Source organism: Lycium ferocissimum, chromosome 2, assembly GCF_029784015.1.
Source record: "Lycium ferocissimum isolate CSIRO_LF1 chromosome 2, AGI_CSIRO_Lferr_CH_V1, whole genome shotgun sequence".
NCBI lineage: Eukaryota > Viridiplantae > Streptophyta > Magnoliopsida > Solanales > Solanaceae > Lycium > Lycium ferocissimum.
Genome location: NC_081343.1, coordinates 52,453,054 through 52,470,184, shown reverse-complemented (window position 1 = coordinate 52,470,184; position 17,131 = coordinate 52,453,054). Strand labels below are relative to the sequence as shown.

The 17,131-nt window shown below is 35.5% G+C and overlaps 4 protein-coding genes across 6 annotated transcripts; 1 reads left to right on the top strand and 3 right to left on the bottom strand.

Annotated features, from left to right (window-relative positions):
• Positions 1-685: 685 nt before the first annotated feature.
• On the top strand, positions 686-4,928 carry LOC132043999 (nucleobase-ascorbate transporter 2). Its single transcript, XM_059434481.1, has 14 exons — positions 686-855; positions 973-1,070; positions 1,664-1,840; positions 2,221-2,321; positions 2,422-2,497; positions 2,621-2,680; positions 2,917-3,101; positions 3,220-3,316; positions 3,410-3,496; positions 3,685-3,743; positions 3,824-3,915; positions 4,004-4,081; positions 4,180-4,340; positions 4,434-4,928. Exons 1-14 carry the CDS (start codon positions 762-764, stop codon positions 4,644-4,646), a joined length of 1,578 nt encoding a protein of 525 aa, XP_059290464.1. The 5' UTR covers positions 686-761; the 3' UTR covers positions 4,647-4,928.
• An 88-nt stretch (positions 4,929-5,016) lies between these two features.
• On the bottom strand, positions 5,017-8,762 carry LOC132043985 (O-fucosyltransferase 8). Of its 2 annotated transcripts, none has more exons than XM_059434469.1 (10): positions 8,163-8,762; positions 7,921-8,007; positions 7,712-7,805; positions 7,481-7,563; positions 7,262-7,350; positions 6,650-6,770; positions 6,419-6,562; positions 5,929-6,269; positions 5,598-5,838; positions 5,017-5,509 (listed from the first exon to the last, which is right to left on the bottom strand). In XM_059434469.1, the coding sequence occupies exons 1-10, from the start codon at positions 8,550-8,552 to the stop codon at positions 5,204-5,206; spliced, it is 1,896 nt and encodes a 631-aa protein (XP_059290452.1). In that variant the 5' UTR covers positions 8,553-8,762; the 3' UTR covers positions 5,017-5,203. The 2 variants fall into 2 exon arrangements, with proteins under 2 accessions (XP_059290452.1, XP_059290458.1); XM_059434475.1 differs by having other exon boundaries at positions 7,481-7,551.
• A 1,096-nt stretch (positions 8,763-9,858) lies between these two features.
• Positions 9,859-16,196, bottom strand: LOC132048171 (probable LRR receptor-like serine/threonine-protein kinase At3g47570). 2 transcript variants are annotated; one of them, XM_059439081.1, is made up of 2 exons: positions 15,783-16,196; positions 9,859-10,832 (listed from the first exon to the last, which is right to left on the bottom strand). In XM_059439081.1, exons 1-2 carry the CDS (start codon positions 16,051-16,053, stop codon positions 10,489-10,491), a joined length of 615 nt encoding a protein of 204 aa, XP_059295064.1. In that variant the 5' UTR covers positions 16,054-16,196; the 3' UTR covers positions 9,859-10,488. The 2 variants fall into 2 exon arrangements, with proteins under 2 accessions (XP_059295064.1, XP_059295065.1); XM_059439082.1 differs by lacking the exon at positions 15,783-16,196 and adding an exon at positions 11,154-11,598.
• Positions 16,197-16,356: 160 nt separating this feature from the next.
• On the bottom strand, positions 16,357-16,918 carry LOC132047727 (putative leucine-rich repeat receptor-like serine/threonine-protein kinase At2g24130). Its single transcript, XM_059438731.1, has 2 exons — positions 16,642-16,918; positions 16,357-16,469 (listed from the first exon to the last, which is right to left on the bottom strand). The coding sequence occupies exons 1-2, from the start codon at positions 16,916-16,918 to the stop codon at positions 16,357-16,359; spliced, it is 390 nt and encodes a 129-aa protein (XP_059294714.1).
• Positions 16,919-17,131: the final 213 nt, after the last annotated feature.

Here is a 17,131-nt window from a genome sequence, read left to right as displayed (position 1 = left end):
TATTTTCTAAGGAGTTTAATTTAAGTTCCTATGCATCGACCATAAAATAATATTTACACAGGTATATTAATTACTCAAAAGATAGTTACTAGGTAATATGGTAAAGATAGTAGCTAATTAAGTTGTCATTTAACGTATAAAAAAATTAAGACAAAGTACAAGTCTCAAGGGGTATTAATGAAGTTTGAGTTAAAAAGATGAAAAATTAAGAGTGGTTGCAGAAAAAAGTACAGCCAAGCACAAACAACAGAAAGTAACGGTAACATGAGGTGTCTTTGGAAGTTCCTTAAAGGGCATTTCCGGAAATAAACAAAAAAGTTAACGGACACTCTCACAATCACAAAGACAAAACAACACTAAATATAAACCTTAATCAAAGTAAATAAATAAATAAAAAAAAAAAAAAAAACTTTCAAAGAGTGGGTGGCAAGTGCTACTAAATCTTTCTTTCAATCTCCCAATATATATAAACATATACACATCACATCACCTTGACTTCACTCTCTATCTTTTTCTTTCTCTCTCTCCAATCACCTTTTTTTTTGTTGCTTTTTTTTTGTTGACTTGTTTGTTACAGATTTACTTTTTAAACTTTGTTATTTTTTGGATACTCATTGATTTACTAAAAAAAAATAGAGTGTATACATCATTCTTGTTTCACTCATTGAGTTGAAAAAAAAAATAGTATACATCATTCTTGTTTCATTTTTTGGATACTCATTTGAGTTTTTAGTGGAAAAAAAAAATAGAGTGTTTAAGCAATGGCAGCTCCACCTAAACCTGAAGAAATTAGTCATCCTCCAATGGACCAGCTTCAAGGTTTGGAGTATTGTATTGACTCTAATCCTTCTTGGGGTATGAAAAAGTTTCAATCTTTATGAATAAAATGAGCTTGTTTTTATCATTTCTATTGTTATTATTTGGTTTATTTGTGTATTTTGCATGAGAAGTGAGTTTGTATGTGTTTTACAGGGGAAGCTATTGCTTTGGGATTTCAGCATTACATCTTGGCATTGGGAACTGCTGTTATGATTCCTTCATTTCTTGTTCCTTTGATGGGTGGAAATGATGTAAGCTAGTTTTGCTGATTTTTTCATGTTTTTTTTTTTTCCTGCCAAAGTTCATGTTTTTTCATTGATTGGAAGTTGAAAATCATTTAACAAGTCCTTCATGAAAAAAAAAAATAATTTTTACAAGTTAAAAGAATCAACTGAATCATTTATGGGTATTAAATTACTTAGACTTGAATTTCAATGGACTTAGCTTGCAGTAAAAACTACTCTCTTTCTGCTCATTTTGACTTGCCCACACTCCTTAAGAAATAATAAATGAATGCATATTTTACTATAATACTCATATTAATGATGTATACTTTCAATGGATTTGAGAAATGATTTGGAGAATGAGTAGTTAATATTAAGGGCAAACAAGAAAAATAAAATTCTCTTTCCCCTTGACATGATAAAGTGGACAAGTAAAAGTCAATTTTTTTTTTTAGTATAGTGGACAGGTAAAAGTCAACGGCGGGAGTATGTTAGTATGAATTAAGAATTCCTATTGGCTTTTGGCTATAATGATCTGGAGATATATCATGGTGGTTTTTAGTATTTTCTGATTTTGGATGTTCTCTTGTTTGATGGCATTTTTGATTCTTAAATATCAGGGTGACAAAGTGAGGGTGGTGCAGACCCTGCTTTTTATTGAAGGAATCAATACACTCCTACAGACTTTATTTGGAACTCGTTTACCTACTGTAATTGGAGGGTCATGGGCTTTTGCGGTACCGATAATATCCATAATCCATGATTCATCATTGACAAGGATTACCGATCCTCATGAAGTAAGTTCTCTGAGAATAGTAGGTGGTTTTGTTGATTAAGTGTTCAGTATGATGTATGTAGTTTATCGATCGGATTTATCACAACTGTATCGTGCTGCTGATAATAATGATGTAGTCTATGAATGATTACTTAATATGCATCCATTTCCAGCAAAATTATCTCGCAAATACCCTTAATCTAGATATGTGATCCTTGTGTATTTGCACTAACATTTTCTTGGATAGCCAGCAAATATACTTAACCTCCTAAGGAACCAGGAGTTTTATGAATGACTTTGTCAAGGAGTGCAAATTTAGTGACCACTTTTGTTTTATTATAAATATTCTTCCAGATAAACCTTACATTATTCCTTACTTTTTGCTTTTTATCCTCACTCTAGAGATTCCTAAGCACGATGAGAGCAATTCAGGGAGCATTGATAGTAGCATCAAGTGTTCAGATAATTTTGGGCTATAGTCAACTCTGGGCTATTTGTTCCAGGTGCAAATTATTATCCCCAAAGATGAACTATTTGTTCACTCATAATGTACTATTTCTCATGTTTATGGTTTCAACATACTGACTTGCTGAATGCTTACAGATTTTTCAGCCCAGTAGGAATGGTTCCGGTAATTGCTCTGGCCGGCTTTGGTCTTTTTGACAAGGGTTTCCCGCTGGTAGGTTGAAGGATATATTACCGAAAACAAAGCTTTTGTTATATTCAATTGTATCATGCATCATGTTGTGGCTTTGTTTGCTTACACTGACTATTGTTTTGTGCTTGTGCAACTTTATAACAGGCTGGGGAGTGTGTGGAAATCGGTGTACCTATGTTCATTTTATTTGTAATCCTCTCTCAGGTATGTCACTTTCTTCGAGCTTTACGTCTGCATTGTTTGGTCCAAAATCTAATAGTTTTCTTCTCTCTTATGTGAGCTAATATTCATATTTTTGCCAGCAATCTTCTTTTACAAAAAGGAGAATTATTAGAAGAGAGTGCTATTTCCAAACCTTTTTTTTCCTGTCTTTTCTTTCATATTTGTAAATGCAATGGCACTTCAAATGGTTGCCTGATGATCATTCATTTTTTGCACAGTATTTGAAAAACTTCCAGTTCAGGCAACTGCCAGTGATGGAACGATTTGCTCTAATTATGTCAATCACGGTTATTTGGGCTTATGCACACCTCCTAACGGCTAGTGGTGCATACAGACATCACCCAGAGGCTACCCAAAAGCACTGCCGCACTGATAGAGCAAATCTCATTTCAACTGCACCATGGTTGCTATCCAATTTTACTTATTACTTTTTAGATGAATAATGTAGCATGTATATAAATGACACATTTTAGAGGCTTAAAGGTTGAAGGAATTAATCTCTTCCCCATTCTGGTATTCAGGATAAAAATCCCATATCCACTTCAGTGGGGTGCTCCTACTTTTGATGCTGGTCATGCTTTTGGAATGATGGCTGCAACACTTGTCTCCTTGATTGAGGTTTTACTACTTTTATGCTCTGAGTAAAATTGATGGATTGGTCATATTTCTGCCATTTTGTACACAGCTAAGTCTTACTCTTTTTGCCTGCAGTCAACTGGAGCATATAAAGCAGCATCTCGCTTAGCAAGTGCTACACCACCCCCAGCTCATGTTCTGAGCCGTGGCATTGGCTGGCAGGTTTGTTTGTGCAGTAATTTGTAACAAACATGTTATCTTGAAAGAAATTGCATGAATCCTTAATATCTATTTTATGTCAAATTCCTATAAATAGATGTCCTGTGTCAAAAAATATTGAATCATGGAAAGCTCTATTTTATGTGAAGTTCAGGGGGATTTACAGACTGATGCTGAACTTTTGATTGCAGGGTATCGGTATCCTGTTTAGTGGACTTTTTGGGACAGTTACTGGATGTACAGTTTCTATGTTAGTAACTCAACTCGTCCTATATTACTTTTATGTTCTGTGTTTTTTCTCTCGGTTTAACATATCTTTTATGGTAACAGTGAGAATGTTGGACTTCTTGGAAGTACTCGTGTGGGTAGCCGAAGAGTGATCCAAATTTCAGCTGGCTTTATGATCTTCTTCTCAATGTTAGGTGAGTGAAGCCTGCTACACCTGAAAGAATCTTTCAGCTAGTCTCGACTTGGTTCCTCATAATAATCCACTATTTTTAACATTTGTAGGCAAATTTGGAGCATTATTTGCATCAATACCTTTCCCAATATTCGCTGCTGTATATTGTGTCTTGTTCGGCCTTGTTGGTGAGAATCCTTAGTAACTCCACTCCTAGCAACTTCATTCTGCATATATCTTTTTCTTTTTATGTTCCCCTACTGATATACATTTCTTTTATTTCCAGCTTCTGTGGGGTTGTCATTTCTGCAGTTCACAAACATGAACTCAATGAGAAACCTCTTCATTGTTGGCGTTTCTCTCTTCCTCGGGTTGTCTATTCCCGAGTACTTCAGGGAATACACCACTGCTGCTTTGCATGGCCCTGCTCACACTAAGGCTGGATGGGTGAGTCAAGTATATTATAGTAGAGTTTCTGACCTTGTAAATTTTCTATGAAGTCATTAATGACTGATATCTGGTTCTCTTGGGAATATGCAGTTCAATGATTTTCTCAACACTATCTTTCTGTCTTCACCAACTGTGGCTTTGATGGTTTCTGTGTTTCTGGATAACACACTGGAGTACAAGGACAGTGCAAAAGATAGGGGAATGCCCTGGTGGGTGAAGTTCAGGACATTTAAGGGGGATAGCAGAAATGAAGAGTTTTACACCCTTCCTTTTAATCTTAACCGCTTCTTTCCACCTTCATGATCGTGCTAGCGATATATCTGGAGTAAAAGGAAGGAGGTGAAAGTGAAATATGAGAAGAGTTTGATCTCATCCTAGCTCAGGGTTGACCCGTATTTTGTCTCGAAGGACAGGAGATGAAAGGAAATGAAGAACTCTATATAGAAGAAAAGCAAGCAGTTATGATGAAATCCTAGGAAGTAGACATAAGTTGACATGAATATTTATTCATTTATTTGTAGTCATAAATGTCAAGGCCTATTTTGGCATAATGAAGAGATCTCAAAAGAAAGTTTTGTTTCATTATATCTTTCTCTGCTCTTTTCTTGATTACCTTATCTCGCTTCCTTTTTCACCCTAGAATTTTAATGATGGCAGAAGAAGGAAGAAGAAATTGCAACGACAAAGGTGCTTTTTATTCGCAAAAATTTCGTATGTATGCATGGACTAATCTCCTGTACTCCTGCACTTTTTCCCCTGGGATTTGATACAAAAGTGGACAAATGTTATGTACTCTTTTACACAACAATTCAATGTTGGACAATCAATTAGAGTAGTTAGAGAGAAAACTATGACCACCCTTAGTGCCTGCACATGCACTCTTTGCATCTGGGGTGTCGATAAATGCTACGTCCCAAACCTCGTACATGCAGTCTCTGACCTTCATCAATCATCTTTCTTATCTTCCCCTCAAAACTGTGCCATCCTATGGTTTTATTTCTTGACAAAATTGCAGCAAGCCTCTTCTTGCTAGGCCTCAATGTGGGAGCATGACCACCACCATAATATGTTCTGAACCCTGACACGAGGGATGATAGCTGACTTCCTGAGTCCGTTATGGCAAATACATCAGATGTTGCACATGCTATGAAGTCTAATGCTGCAAGCTGCATTAAAAGTGATAGCTTTTGTTGTTAGAGTCACAAATAATGTGTGCGCGCGCGCGCCCATCCCTATAAATAAGAATCAACTTACTTGAGAAGAGAAGTTTCTAAACGGTGCTAGTTCACTTGACGTGAGAAGATTTTCCTTGGTCACTAGGTTTGGGTAGAGGGTAGTTAAAGCTTGCATCCTTGATTGACCTCCATATATGTCAGATCCAGCAAGATAGATGTATGTTCCATGTTTGAAACCGAGGCCAGCGAGAACCAATGCTGCTTCTTCTGGTGTCAATGGACATCTCCCTGTCATTCTTAGCTCCTCCGGAGAAAGAGGCCTGCAGACATCACAAAAATATGGTCAGTTGAACTATCACATAGACTATGACAAACCAAATGGTGGAACTGATATACCACAGAAGCTATACTTTGATTCCTTTAGACGCTCAAGGAGTAAAGGAAAATGGGCTTCTCGATAAGTTTGCAGTTCCCTTCTCTCAGTTTCTCCACCACCAAACTCACACATAGAGTAGGCCACCATATCAATCTCAAACCTCAAATGCAAAGCAAGGTACTTGGAAGAAGGGCCTTCTGCTCCATGATGGTTAGACCCCAAGGGAACATGTGGGATTAAATTTCCAAGAAGTTGCTTATCCAATGTGCTCCTTGCAAAATCATATTTCCGAATCCGCCTAACCAGTAAAGAACCTATTTGTTGAATCTTTGGCACAAATTTTAAAGCATGGAAGTTGCACTTGCACCTTAGTCTCTGCAACAAAATACAAATTTGTACTATAAACAAGAATAAAAAAATAACATACCATCATTTGAAGCACAAACTAGACAGTAACTTGGAGATCTCACACCAAACTTACATCTACCCTATAGCCCATTGAACAATTAAAGAATGCTCTTCACCTGAAGTTCATAAGGCAGCGGGTCAAAGCCGAGTCTATTTCCATATCCTAGAAAGTGAACAACTCGATTGCGTAAGAGGAGGGGAAGTATATTTTTAATGTATTCATCAGGTTTAGCCTCCTTTGAAAGATCTGCATCAGTTATCTAAGCAAGGTGAAAGGTTTCATATGTTATCCTCCAAGTTAAATGCAGTTAATTATACCAACTTTCTAACTGAAGAAGAAAACGTACAAGACTTCCAGCTGCTTCCACATCTAGTAGTTTTAGATTAAGAGGGAGTTCCTTTATGATATTAACTTCATCCTTCAACATATCCATGAAATAGTCTTCTTGATATATATCCCCAAACTGGCTGCACTCACAAAAAAAAAAAAGGTGTGGAAGATTGTTCTTAAGCTAAGTGGTGGAAGGGGAAGGGATGTTGGCTACTGATTATGTTACTAGTAGCAAATAGCCAATGCAAAGAAGAAGAAATGCAATTGATAAAGATGAGTCTATATCTATCAAACCAAAGGTTTATGGCAAACCAAGAGATGGATCTTCTGTACAGAAGTTGAAGTTCAATTGACCCCAAAAGGTAAAAGAGTTCAAGTGCTATACAATTTTCTCTTCATGAAACAAAGCATTTCATAGAGCTTATATTGCAATTATTCAGTTGTTGAAACTAAAACAAAAAAAAATTCTGGAAACTCTTTGAGATGTACATCCACCTAACTCTATATGCTCAAATAAAGTTTGGCTATCCCCACCTTTATTCTTTTGTAGGTTGTAAAACATTTTCTCATCTTTTCGTGGAATCAGAATAACTAGAGAGATAATTAGAATCAGACAAAAATATCGAACCTAGGATCCTTCCAGACATTGCTATAAAGAAACTTGGGAATGACCAAAGTGGCATTTAGGAGAGATGCAACAGCGACGGCATTGCAGAGCTGCAGGCACAATAACAAAATTTCATTCCATGATCTCTTCAAGAATACGCAAACATAACAGTACTATCAAGTAGATTCAGCTGTACAACTGGGTAAGAGTAAAAAGGAAAAAACAAATTTATAGACTTACAGCAACTCTTTGTTGATTTAGTCCTCCATTTGCGCTGATTAATATATAACCAGTGATGTTTCTAGGTTTCCCTGCCCTGACAACTTTAAACAATTATACCGCAATTCAACATTCAAAGGGAGAATCACACTTTCAAATATGAGAAATTGAACTGATTAAAGATGCATATAATAAACAACATAATACATGCATGAGCAAACTACACATAAGAGAAAAGAAATAGCCTATTACCATGTGGACTAGTTTTATCTGCACAAGGCTTCCAAGATGATGCCTGAGGATATGGCTCCTCCCATAACTTTGATGACTCTTGCTTAAACTCCCTCTACAGCAATTTAAAGAAAGCAAAATAATAAATAGATGTTAACATCGTCAGTTACTATGGTTTTAAAAGCAATTTCCAAATGAAGTTAATCAGGTTGAGTATCAATCACTACAACCTCTGCAAGAGAAGAATCAGCTAGATTTAGAAGCCTTTCATACAGCTTTACCGGATCTTCTTTTACTGCCCTGGGAACCATATCCACCTTCAGGTACAACATTAGATAGCAAATTAAAATAAATCATTTCGCAGAGTTCATACAATTCTTTTAATCGTGTCTATTGGTTCCATACAGTATACTAGGCAGTTCAGGTATAAACTGAGTGCTAAGAGATTTTTGGGATCACACAAATGTCATACCTCGGTCTTACTTGAACCTTGTAAAGAAAAATTATTCCGAAGCATCACGGGGTCAAAAATCGAGAACAGAAGAGAATCCAAAAGGTAAAGAAAGCCCATCAACAATAATGTGAAAACTATAGACCTAATATGTCTATGCAGCCACCACATTTGCCTCTTCCCAACATAAACTCCTTTAGAAGGAGTGAACTTTGCAGAGTCATTTTTCAACCCTTTCGCTAAAAAAACCTTGTCCCATTTGAACTCTCCCCCTGATAACCTTCTTCCTACAGGAGGATAACCTCCGTGTTGCATATCTAAACTTCGAAATTCATGTTCTTTGACCCCAAATGATATATCTAAATCCTGGTTCTCCACTCGACGACCTCTAGGAGACCCTTGTTTTCCCATTTTCTCACAAAATTGAAAGTAACAAAGATCAGTTGCACTATCTTTCCTTTTTTCTCTTCACAATGTTTTGAATGCTAGGATATATTTTCCCAAGTATATTACTTTTGTGAAGACCCCATTTCAAGAATTGGTCTTCCATTGAAGTTTGTTGAGAAAGTTATAAGAAAATTAGATCAAACTGAAACGTCTATGCATAAATTGGAAGTCAAGCTAAATAAACTGGTGACTGTGACATACACACACACACACAAAACCAAACCAAAACTGGGTCATCAAGAAATAACATATGAGTAAAATTTAAGGCATTAAAAAACAGTTGAATGTCAGGATAATAGTTAAAGCTGACCTTGAACAAAATACAGAAAAAGAATTGCCATTTACAACAACTACTTCCCACCAAACTGTGAGAAAGTCTGATCTTTACGTTTTTGATTTTGTGTTCTTTAATAGGGATTTTGGAAGAATTAACTAGGTAACCAAAATCCTTTACATGGCATGCATCTGGGATAGTTGTTGATGGTGCATTTTTTTCATTCCTCTAAGAAAAAAGCTACCCTTTTTAGTTCTCTTTTGATACGAGAGGGTCGTTGGTGGGGCCTTTTTAACTAACTTATAATACCAAACGGTTGGGTTGTCCCAGTGTTCTATACTTTTTAACTTATTTAAATTTTTATTAAATTTTCTTCTACCTCATTTTTTTTTCTACATATTCTAAACATATCGAAAGACAAAGTTCAGTACCACTACAATAATTTTCCTATATCGATGGGCACAAAATGTGTTTTTACGCGTAAACATCATAAAGAAACGGTGTTATGCGAGAGTGTTTTCCTAATTTTTTTCTAATGAAACTAATTTGGATCATTTGTCGTTGAACACCTGAAAAGCATCCTAATAACTTAATAATTTCTTTGTCCTTTTTTTTTTTGGTTCAAGGTGTAGCCCAACCATCTAGGATAAAAATCAAGAGAGATCACTGTTCAAATCCACGCAAAGACAAGAAAACTAAGTGATATTTTCCAATCTACCGAAGTATTGAAGGAGAAAGTAAGCTCAAGATTGTCTTTGGTGGAAGGTAGCAGAACACAGCAGCATAGTTGAAGTGTGTGTAAGTTGACCCACACACCACCTTTATCTATTTTTGTGGAATGGTGGCCCTAAAGAACCTCAACAAGACATGAACTTTCTAAAGTAAGATATTGAGGCCTTCAAGACTTCATATGTTCATTAAAAATTTAATTCAACAACTTGAAAGTAATATAAAAATATACAACCATCTTCCTCAGTCCTTAGTGCATTATTACATTGCTTTGCATCGACTCTTGAAGCTGATATCTACATAATAATGATCATCAGTATTATACAAGGCATTCTCCATGCCAACTTTAGTACACATCTTATATATTAAAGTTATTTGACACACATACACTCAGAACTTGCATAAGAGAAAAACATAAGAAACAAGAAAGTGCAATTCTTGGACCAAATGTTGGTTGTCATCTCAATTGGGGTCACTAAATTTGCTAACGCCGAAAAGGCAATGAAGTACCTGTACAAAATTTTAAACAGGATCAAACTTGAGTCACACGCAAAATATACTAATAGTAAGAAGACTTGAGTTTTTCACTTAACCAATATCTACATAAGGTAAAGTTTTCAACAATTCATCATAACTCAATTTCCACGGACAAAAATGTTGATCCTTCTCCTTATAAGTTACTTGATTTATTTTACTTTGCTGATGAAGTTTTCCTTGTACTCAAAAAGTAATAATGAGAATAGCCAACACAATAGTAAGTTTCAAAACTTCAGTGCTTTTCTTCTTTCTCGTTTTACCTTTTTCTTAGGACTTCCTGGAAAAGGATCATTTCTATCCATACGACATTAGAATGATTTAAAAAAATTGGATATTTACCGTTGCATAAACCTTGTCACATCATTTGCGAAGGAATTCATGTTTGATCTTCATGATATTTGCAAGGACATCTTTCATGTTCAGCCTCTCATTAGGAGATTCAACTGTGCAATTCAATGCCAACTCCAAAATAGAGGACACACATTGCAACTTCTTCTCAAAATCAGTCTCTTCAGGTTCCCATAAGGTGACATCAATAATATCATCTGGTGCGACAGGTAGTGAATTACAAACCCAACTCCTCATGCTCAAATTTTCGTGAAACATTTCATCATATGGCCTTCTCCTTGTGAAAGTTTCCATGAGCATAATGCTGTAGCTGTACACATCACATCTTCTAGAAACTAATCCCACTGATCCATACTCTGATCCAATGTTACAAGAGTAATTATTTCTTGACAAGCCAAATAAAGAAATGAAAATAATATCTATATATTTGCGAGATACTAAAAATAGTTGAATCTACCTTGAATAGATAAAAACTTTAAAAACTGAATGTATAATGGGAATGAAACAACAGTAAGGCAATCAATTGAAACGATGACTTCTGGCAGATTAAAGATGATATTATACAGATTCAATCTATGAGCTCACTTGGCCATTTCACTTTCACACATACCTTAAGAGTAAGGTAACACTCCTGCTGACATGCTCACTAACTTGGCTGAACAATGCAAAATAACTACCTTCTTCACCGAGGCTATAAATCTTCCTTTCAAGATTATATCCACATTGAAAAATGATGTAGTAGGCAAGCCTAACATTAGAATCCGAGTGAGGAGAGGCAATTTTATTTTTTATCCTGGCTAAGTCTTCTCTGCTTGCTCTAAAAATCCTAGAATTTAGATATCTTTTTGTATGTTTCATTGAGAGGAGCAATCCTTTTTTTCCTTTCTTCTTTTCTCTGTAAGCTAGAGTGTAAGGATGAATTCCTCATTATTGTATATTTGTCTTGCAGAGGTGCATAACCCCCCTCTATATTCCTTTGGCTTATCTATTTAATCTCCTCTGGGAGAACTTTTGATTAAAAAAACAAAGATTGATACGATATGACTACAAGTTTCTTTTTCTTTATCTTCGTAAATGCATGAGTATAGAGTTTGATATAGTCATATTTTGATGTTTTCAATACCTTTTTTCATGCTTAATCTGTGATATGTGTTGACACCCAATTTTGTCCCTCCTTTATTCCAATTTATTTCCTTGGGCTTTTAAATTAATTAAATCTAAATATTTTATTTTCGCTACTATTTTTCTTTTTAATATCATTACTTTCATCTTCACTATTTTTCTATCAACATTACTTTCATTACTTTATCACAAATTTTAAATGATTCGTCATCGTTTCATTTTCGGATTTTGTACTCGTTAAATTAATTATACTTTATTAAATCTTTACTTTCTACATACTAATTATTAATTGTTTTCATTGTACTAGTTGTTAAATTAGAAGCCTAAAAGGAATTAAATTGAAGGAAAAAAAGAGCCCATTTTCGGACCAATTAACATGATTCTAATACCCGACCAGCCCATTCCCGTTTCTACCCGGTCCAGCCCGTCAACCATTCCTACCCGACCCGGCCCAATTGGACAAATACCCTCTTTTCAATTTTCCTAAAACCTAAATCCTTTTCTCAACCAGCCGCACCCTCTCTCCTTCGTCTCTTTCATCTCTCTCGCCTCTCCTCCCTCTCTCCACCATTTTTGGCTAAAAACACAACTCTCTTTCGCCATTACGAACTATTCCCATTTCGTGCAATGATTCTCTGCGCCTCACCCTCTCCTCTTCTATTTTAAACGAAAACCAAGCTCCTTTCCTCCATTTCCAGATAGCCATCTCCCCATCTTTAGCCATAGTCAGAATTGTTGTTCCATTTTGGCATAATTTACGTCTTTTTCTTCCGCAACATCAGGCGCACAACGTGGTCAACTCTTATTTCTTTTTTTTTTTTTTTTTAATTATTTTCAGTCAACACAACAATCCAACAAACATTCAATGATCTCTGAAAAATCACGAGGGGGAATTTGATTTTGAACGGCTCTTTCAGCCTTTGGTTTGGAGCCAAAAGTCGGGAATTCAAAAATCGAAACCCTAACTTTCTCCTATAAGTACATCGCTAAGTCCATAGCCGAAGGGGGATTTTTTGGAGCCACCCTGAAATTTCTATTTTTTTATCTGAGATATGCCTTTGAAATGTTGAGGGGGGATCGCAAATTATCATCGAAAATATAGCCTCATTCTAAAAACAGCCACATATTATTCTGTTTTCATTCCCCGATTTAAAACTTTAATTACTTTAATCGAGTTCGGGTTCGTTCGAGTCCGAGCATAGATTCGAGACCTCCGACGCCCTGTTCACTGCACCCAAGAAAGGTAATCTTTCTTCCTTTAAGTTATTTTGTGTTGTTTAGTTCATCATTTGTTGTCTTTCGTTTGTGCTTAGCTTAAGTTTGTGTCATTAGTCTGTTTCTGTTATTATTAGTAGTAGTTTAGCATATCTATTTAGGTTTTACTTGTTAGTTAATAGAGTATGTGCTAATGTAGTGGTTTGTATGCCCTGTTGGTTGAATGTTCAGTTGCGTTTAAATGTTATTTTTAAAGTCAAGCATGATTAATAGTAACCTGTATTCAAACTTTACCTGTCCATGAGTAGATTAGCCTATAATACCTCCTATAATGTTATTTATGCCTAATATGATATTATTAATGACATAGTAACATGGACTTAGATTGAGACCTATTGAAAGAACATTTAGTTTGTTATTGTGATAAACGTATTTGAAGATTGTGGTTAAGATATACGGTTTTGGTTTTATTTCTACCGTAAGAGAGGCCAAACTTGTTATTTGTTGGAGTTTTGAATGTCTGTTCTTGTTGAAGGATTAGAATGATGTTGCCCCCTTTGGGCAGCCTAGGCTATAATATATCACTGCTATATTGTTTTGCCATTTAAGACAATTATAACAACCTGAAACCATCTATCTTGTTTTCTTTCTACTGGAAAGAGGAAGTGATATCGTGTTTGTGCACCTTAAACCAGTATGATGTTCATTTGGAACTCTTTGAATCATGATACAACGTTTCCCCCCATATGTATGCCATGTTTAAAATGCTAGGCCAAAGTCCATGCTTATATTGACTAGATAGAGTTCTTTATGCCTTTCCCTGCTTACATGCCTATCTCCTTATCTCTTTTATTTATTTTTAATTTTATTTATTTTTGTTTTGTTTTATTTCTCCTTTCTCTTAGTTCGTAACCAGACAAAGCGGGTGTATAAATGTTTAATTTTCTAGTTTCGGTTCAAAATCTTCAAAGCTCTACTTTGTCTCTTTTCCTTAGTGTTCGAGTATGCTTTTGTTTCTAGTTTGTTGTTGGTTGATAGCCTAAAGTCTCAGTCAGCTCCCCCATGATTGGCTATTTTGTTGCTTGTTTATGCCTATTTCCAGCTAATGTGTATCGTGACTGTTCAGCCGAAAGAAAGCATACTATGTATTTGCTTGCCCTGCTATCTGATTTAGGCACACCATGATTGGTTCTACTCGCTGCTGGTTCTGTTTGCTACTGTCCACATAAATCTCTAAGTGTTGAGTACCTTAGCATGATTTTTCTTTGTTGCTCTTCTCTTAATTGATTGATTTTCTTCATAATATATCAAGTGGGATACCCAGATTTACAGGATGTATTCACTTCTGCACACTCATAAAGTGTATAGAAGTGGGTATATTCAGTATATATGAGGTATACCACTCAAGTAAATCATTAATGTCAATTCTTCGGATGCCTACCCGAGTTTTACCCTCTCCCTTTAATTCTTTGTTTCTTTATAAAATCCGAGCTTCTATTGGGCCCAACGATTCGCTATTGCAAAATGACTTATTTGGGCTTTGCATTTTCTTGCACAGGTTATCGAATTGAGGCAAAACATCCTAATTCGTTTGTTTATATGCTCGCTTGGGTTGCGTACTTAGTCTTTCTTAATTATGAAATTACATGTGTTTTAAATTGAATATTTAGGTAGATACTAATCCTCTTCCTTTTCTTTTCATTTTTTTTGTGCATGACCATCTCGCACACGAGTCTGAGGGACTCGTCATTTTCCGCATCCGACGTTGGGCCAAAGCCCAAGAAAATCCTCCTACATACTAGCATTGTTTTTTGAAAGAAAAAAAAATGAAAAGAAGAATGCATTTTTTACACCAAACATACACAGTTCAAAAACAAGAAGGCCCAAGCTGGTCTGTTCACGGATGGTTCCTAAATGGTGATTTAGCTTATTTGCCCTTCTATCTTATTTTTGTGCATTTAATTTGTATTGCATGACTAACTCTTTATTATATTTCATTTTCTTAATTTAGATGAACCTTAGATGAATTAGTATTTTTTTAGTCTTTAGTAAATGGGTAGGAAGAACTAACAATTAATTCCATAAGTTTCATTCCTTTTATATTAGAGTTATTAATAGCATCTTAATATTTATTTTCAAAATAATTGATCTTTAAATGGCATATTTTGAATTAAAGGAGTTATGTCCTATTTATTACTATCTTAGAGAGATTTCGAAACATCACTAATATGCAAACATAAAATCAAATATATTTTATAAACAACTCTCTTCTAAGTTTTGAATCAATTATGCATATTCTTGAAGAATAGTTAATAAAAATAATAAAAACTCTCATCAGCTATTTTGTTTATGCTACTAGAAATGCAAAAAACAATTAATACCTCGCCACTCGAATTATGTCAAATATTTATTTAAACGTTACATATCCCACGTTTCTTCAATTTATAACTAACTCTTTTATACAAATTATTACTTTTTTTTTTCTTATCTTAATAACATTATTACGTTTTCCTTTAAAATTTTTAGCAATATTTAACAATTATTTCCCTAAACATTTAGAATATTATATTAACACTTAGCCTAATTAAATTTAAGTCCGGTCGGTTAACCATTGTTAATGGATCTTAGAGGATGCCTAATACCTTCCCTCTAGGTTAGTTGAACCCTTACCTAGATCTTTTGGTGTTAAAGACTTTAAAAATAAATTAACTTTAGATAATTACTTTAATTACCTTAGGTGCCCTAATTCACCATAAATAATTAGGTGGCGACTCCTTGATTCTAAATAACCCCGGGATCACCCGGATGTTGTAAACTATTTTGACCTAGGTTAAAATAGGGTATGACAGTATGTTATATTTTCTTAAATTAAGCTATCCACTCAAGCTTTTACCTAATTCTAATGTGATACATAACATTAGAACCAGTAAACTAATATGCAATTATAAAAAGGACGAAAAGAAATTTACCTGGTGCAATGTAGCCCATTGTAGCAAGTGTTCTAGTATGAGCAATAGACTCCCCTTCTCCCAATCTCGAAAAGTCACTCACATGTCCAATCAGCCTTTCGTCTAGCAAGACGTTGCTAGGCTTCAAGTCACTATGTACAACGACTGTGGCATAACCATGATGGAGATATTCCAAAGCAGATGCAACATCGATCATTATGTCTAATCTTTGGATCATATTCAAGAAGTAACCATCAGAATGTAACCACTGCTCCAGGCTTCCATTGGGCATGTACTCCAAAAGTAAAGCTTTAAAATCAAGTTAGTACAAATAACTTTGGTAAGATTCCTATGGCGAAGGTTGCGTAAAACTTCGCATTCAGAATCAAAACTCTTGAATGCACCTTCAATCCGTAAATTAAACACTTTGATTGCCCAAACCATCCCATTTGCAAATGCCCTTGTAAAGCGAGCCATAACCTCCACGGCCTATAAGTTGCATTGGTCGAACCACTTGCCTCGCCCTTTCAACTTGTATGAAATCCTTGCCAGTGTTGTTCTTGCAGGTAAGGATTCGGCTTGAGTTGGAACATTTCTATTCCCACGTCTCCTTAACAGAAACAAAACAATTGAGGCAAGTGCCATCAGGGAAGCTCCCAATGGGACAAGTATAATCAGTAGCAATTTGCTTCTTGGTGATGAAATGACCTAGTCATGCACAAGGTAAAAGCAAATCGCCGCATAACTCTCCATTTCCCATAAAGGATTGAGAGGGTGAAATTAAGAAAAGGTCCTTTACTTGGGATTTCACCTTCTAATATATATATGATACATTGAAATCCTTCAGATATCGAAGTGACTAGTGATTTTGGAATCATACCTGAAAGAATGTTATTGGATAGATCCACTGATTCCAAACTTATCATTTTCCCGAGTGACTCCGGAATAGATCCTTGTAACTCATTATAAGCCAAAGAAAGATAAACAAGACTCTGCAAGTCTCCAACTTTGGTGGGAATACTTCCTGAAAGGTGATTCCTTGACAGATCCATGAACCATATGTGATTCAAGTTACAGAAATCAGGAGGCAATGAACCAATCAAAGAATTATTTGACAAGTTAAGCACCAAAAGATCTGTGAGGCTCCATAGACTCATGGGTATGTTAGTGAGCCTATTTGAATTTAGATAAATCTCTCTCAAAGAGGTAATGTTACCGATGCAATACGGTATCTGACCCAAAATTTGATTAGATGGCAAACCAACAAAGCCCAACTCCGGCAATTTGCAAAGGCACTCCGGCAAGGGTCCACTTAACCTATTATCACCAAGCCCTAAACGTTGAAGATTGTGTAAATTACATAATGTTCT

Excerpts from the sequence above, each read along its gene's own strand:
- LOC132043999 (XM_059434481.1), top strand. The coding sequence starts at position 762 with ATGGCAGCTCCACCTAAACCTGAAGAAATTAGTCATCCTCCAATGGAC. Across the intron at positions 3,916-4,003 it reads GATCTTCTTCTCAATGTTAG|GCAAATTTGGAGCATTATTT; the intron begins GTGAGTGAAGCC and ends TAACATTTGTAG. Across the intron at positions 4,341-4,433 it reads CTCACACTAAGGCTGGATGG|TTCAATGATTTTCTCAACAC; the intron begins GTGAGTCAAGTA and ends GGGAATATGCAG.
- LOC132043985 (XM_059434469.1), bottom strand. The coding sequence starts at position 8,552 with ATGGGAAAACAAGGGTCTCCTAGAGGTCGTCGAGTGGAGAACCAGGAT. Across the intron at positions 7,351-7,480 it reads TAAATCAACAAAGAGTTGCT|CTCTGCAATGCCGTCGCTGT; the intron begins GTAAGTCTATAA and ends TTGTGCCTGCAG. Across the intron at positions 6,771-7,261 it reads AATGTCTGGAAGGATCCTAG|CCAGTTTGGGGATATATATC; the intron begins GTTCGATATTTT and ends TTGTGAGTGCAG.
- LOC132048171 (XM_059439081.1), bottom strand. The coding sequence starts at position 16,053 with ATGCCCAATGGAAGCCTGGAGCAGTGGTTACATTCTGATGGTTACTTC. Across the intron at positions 10,833-15,782 it reads AATGGGCTACATTGCACCAG|AGTATGGATCAGTGGGATTA; the intron begins GTAAATTTCTTT and ends ACATTGGATCAG.
- LOC132047727 (XM_059438731.1), bottom strand. The coding sequence starts at position 16,918 with ATGAGTCTATGGAGCCTCACAGATCTTTTGGTGCTTAACTTGTCAAAT. Across the intron at positions 16,470-16,641 it reads ATCCAATAACATTCTTTCAG|GTCATTTCATCACCAAGAAG; the intron begins GTATGATTCCAA and ends GTGCATGACTAG.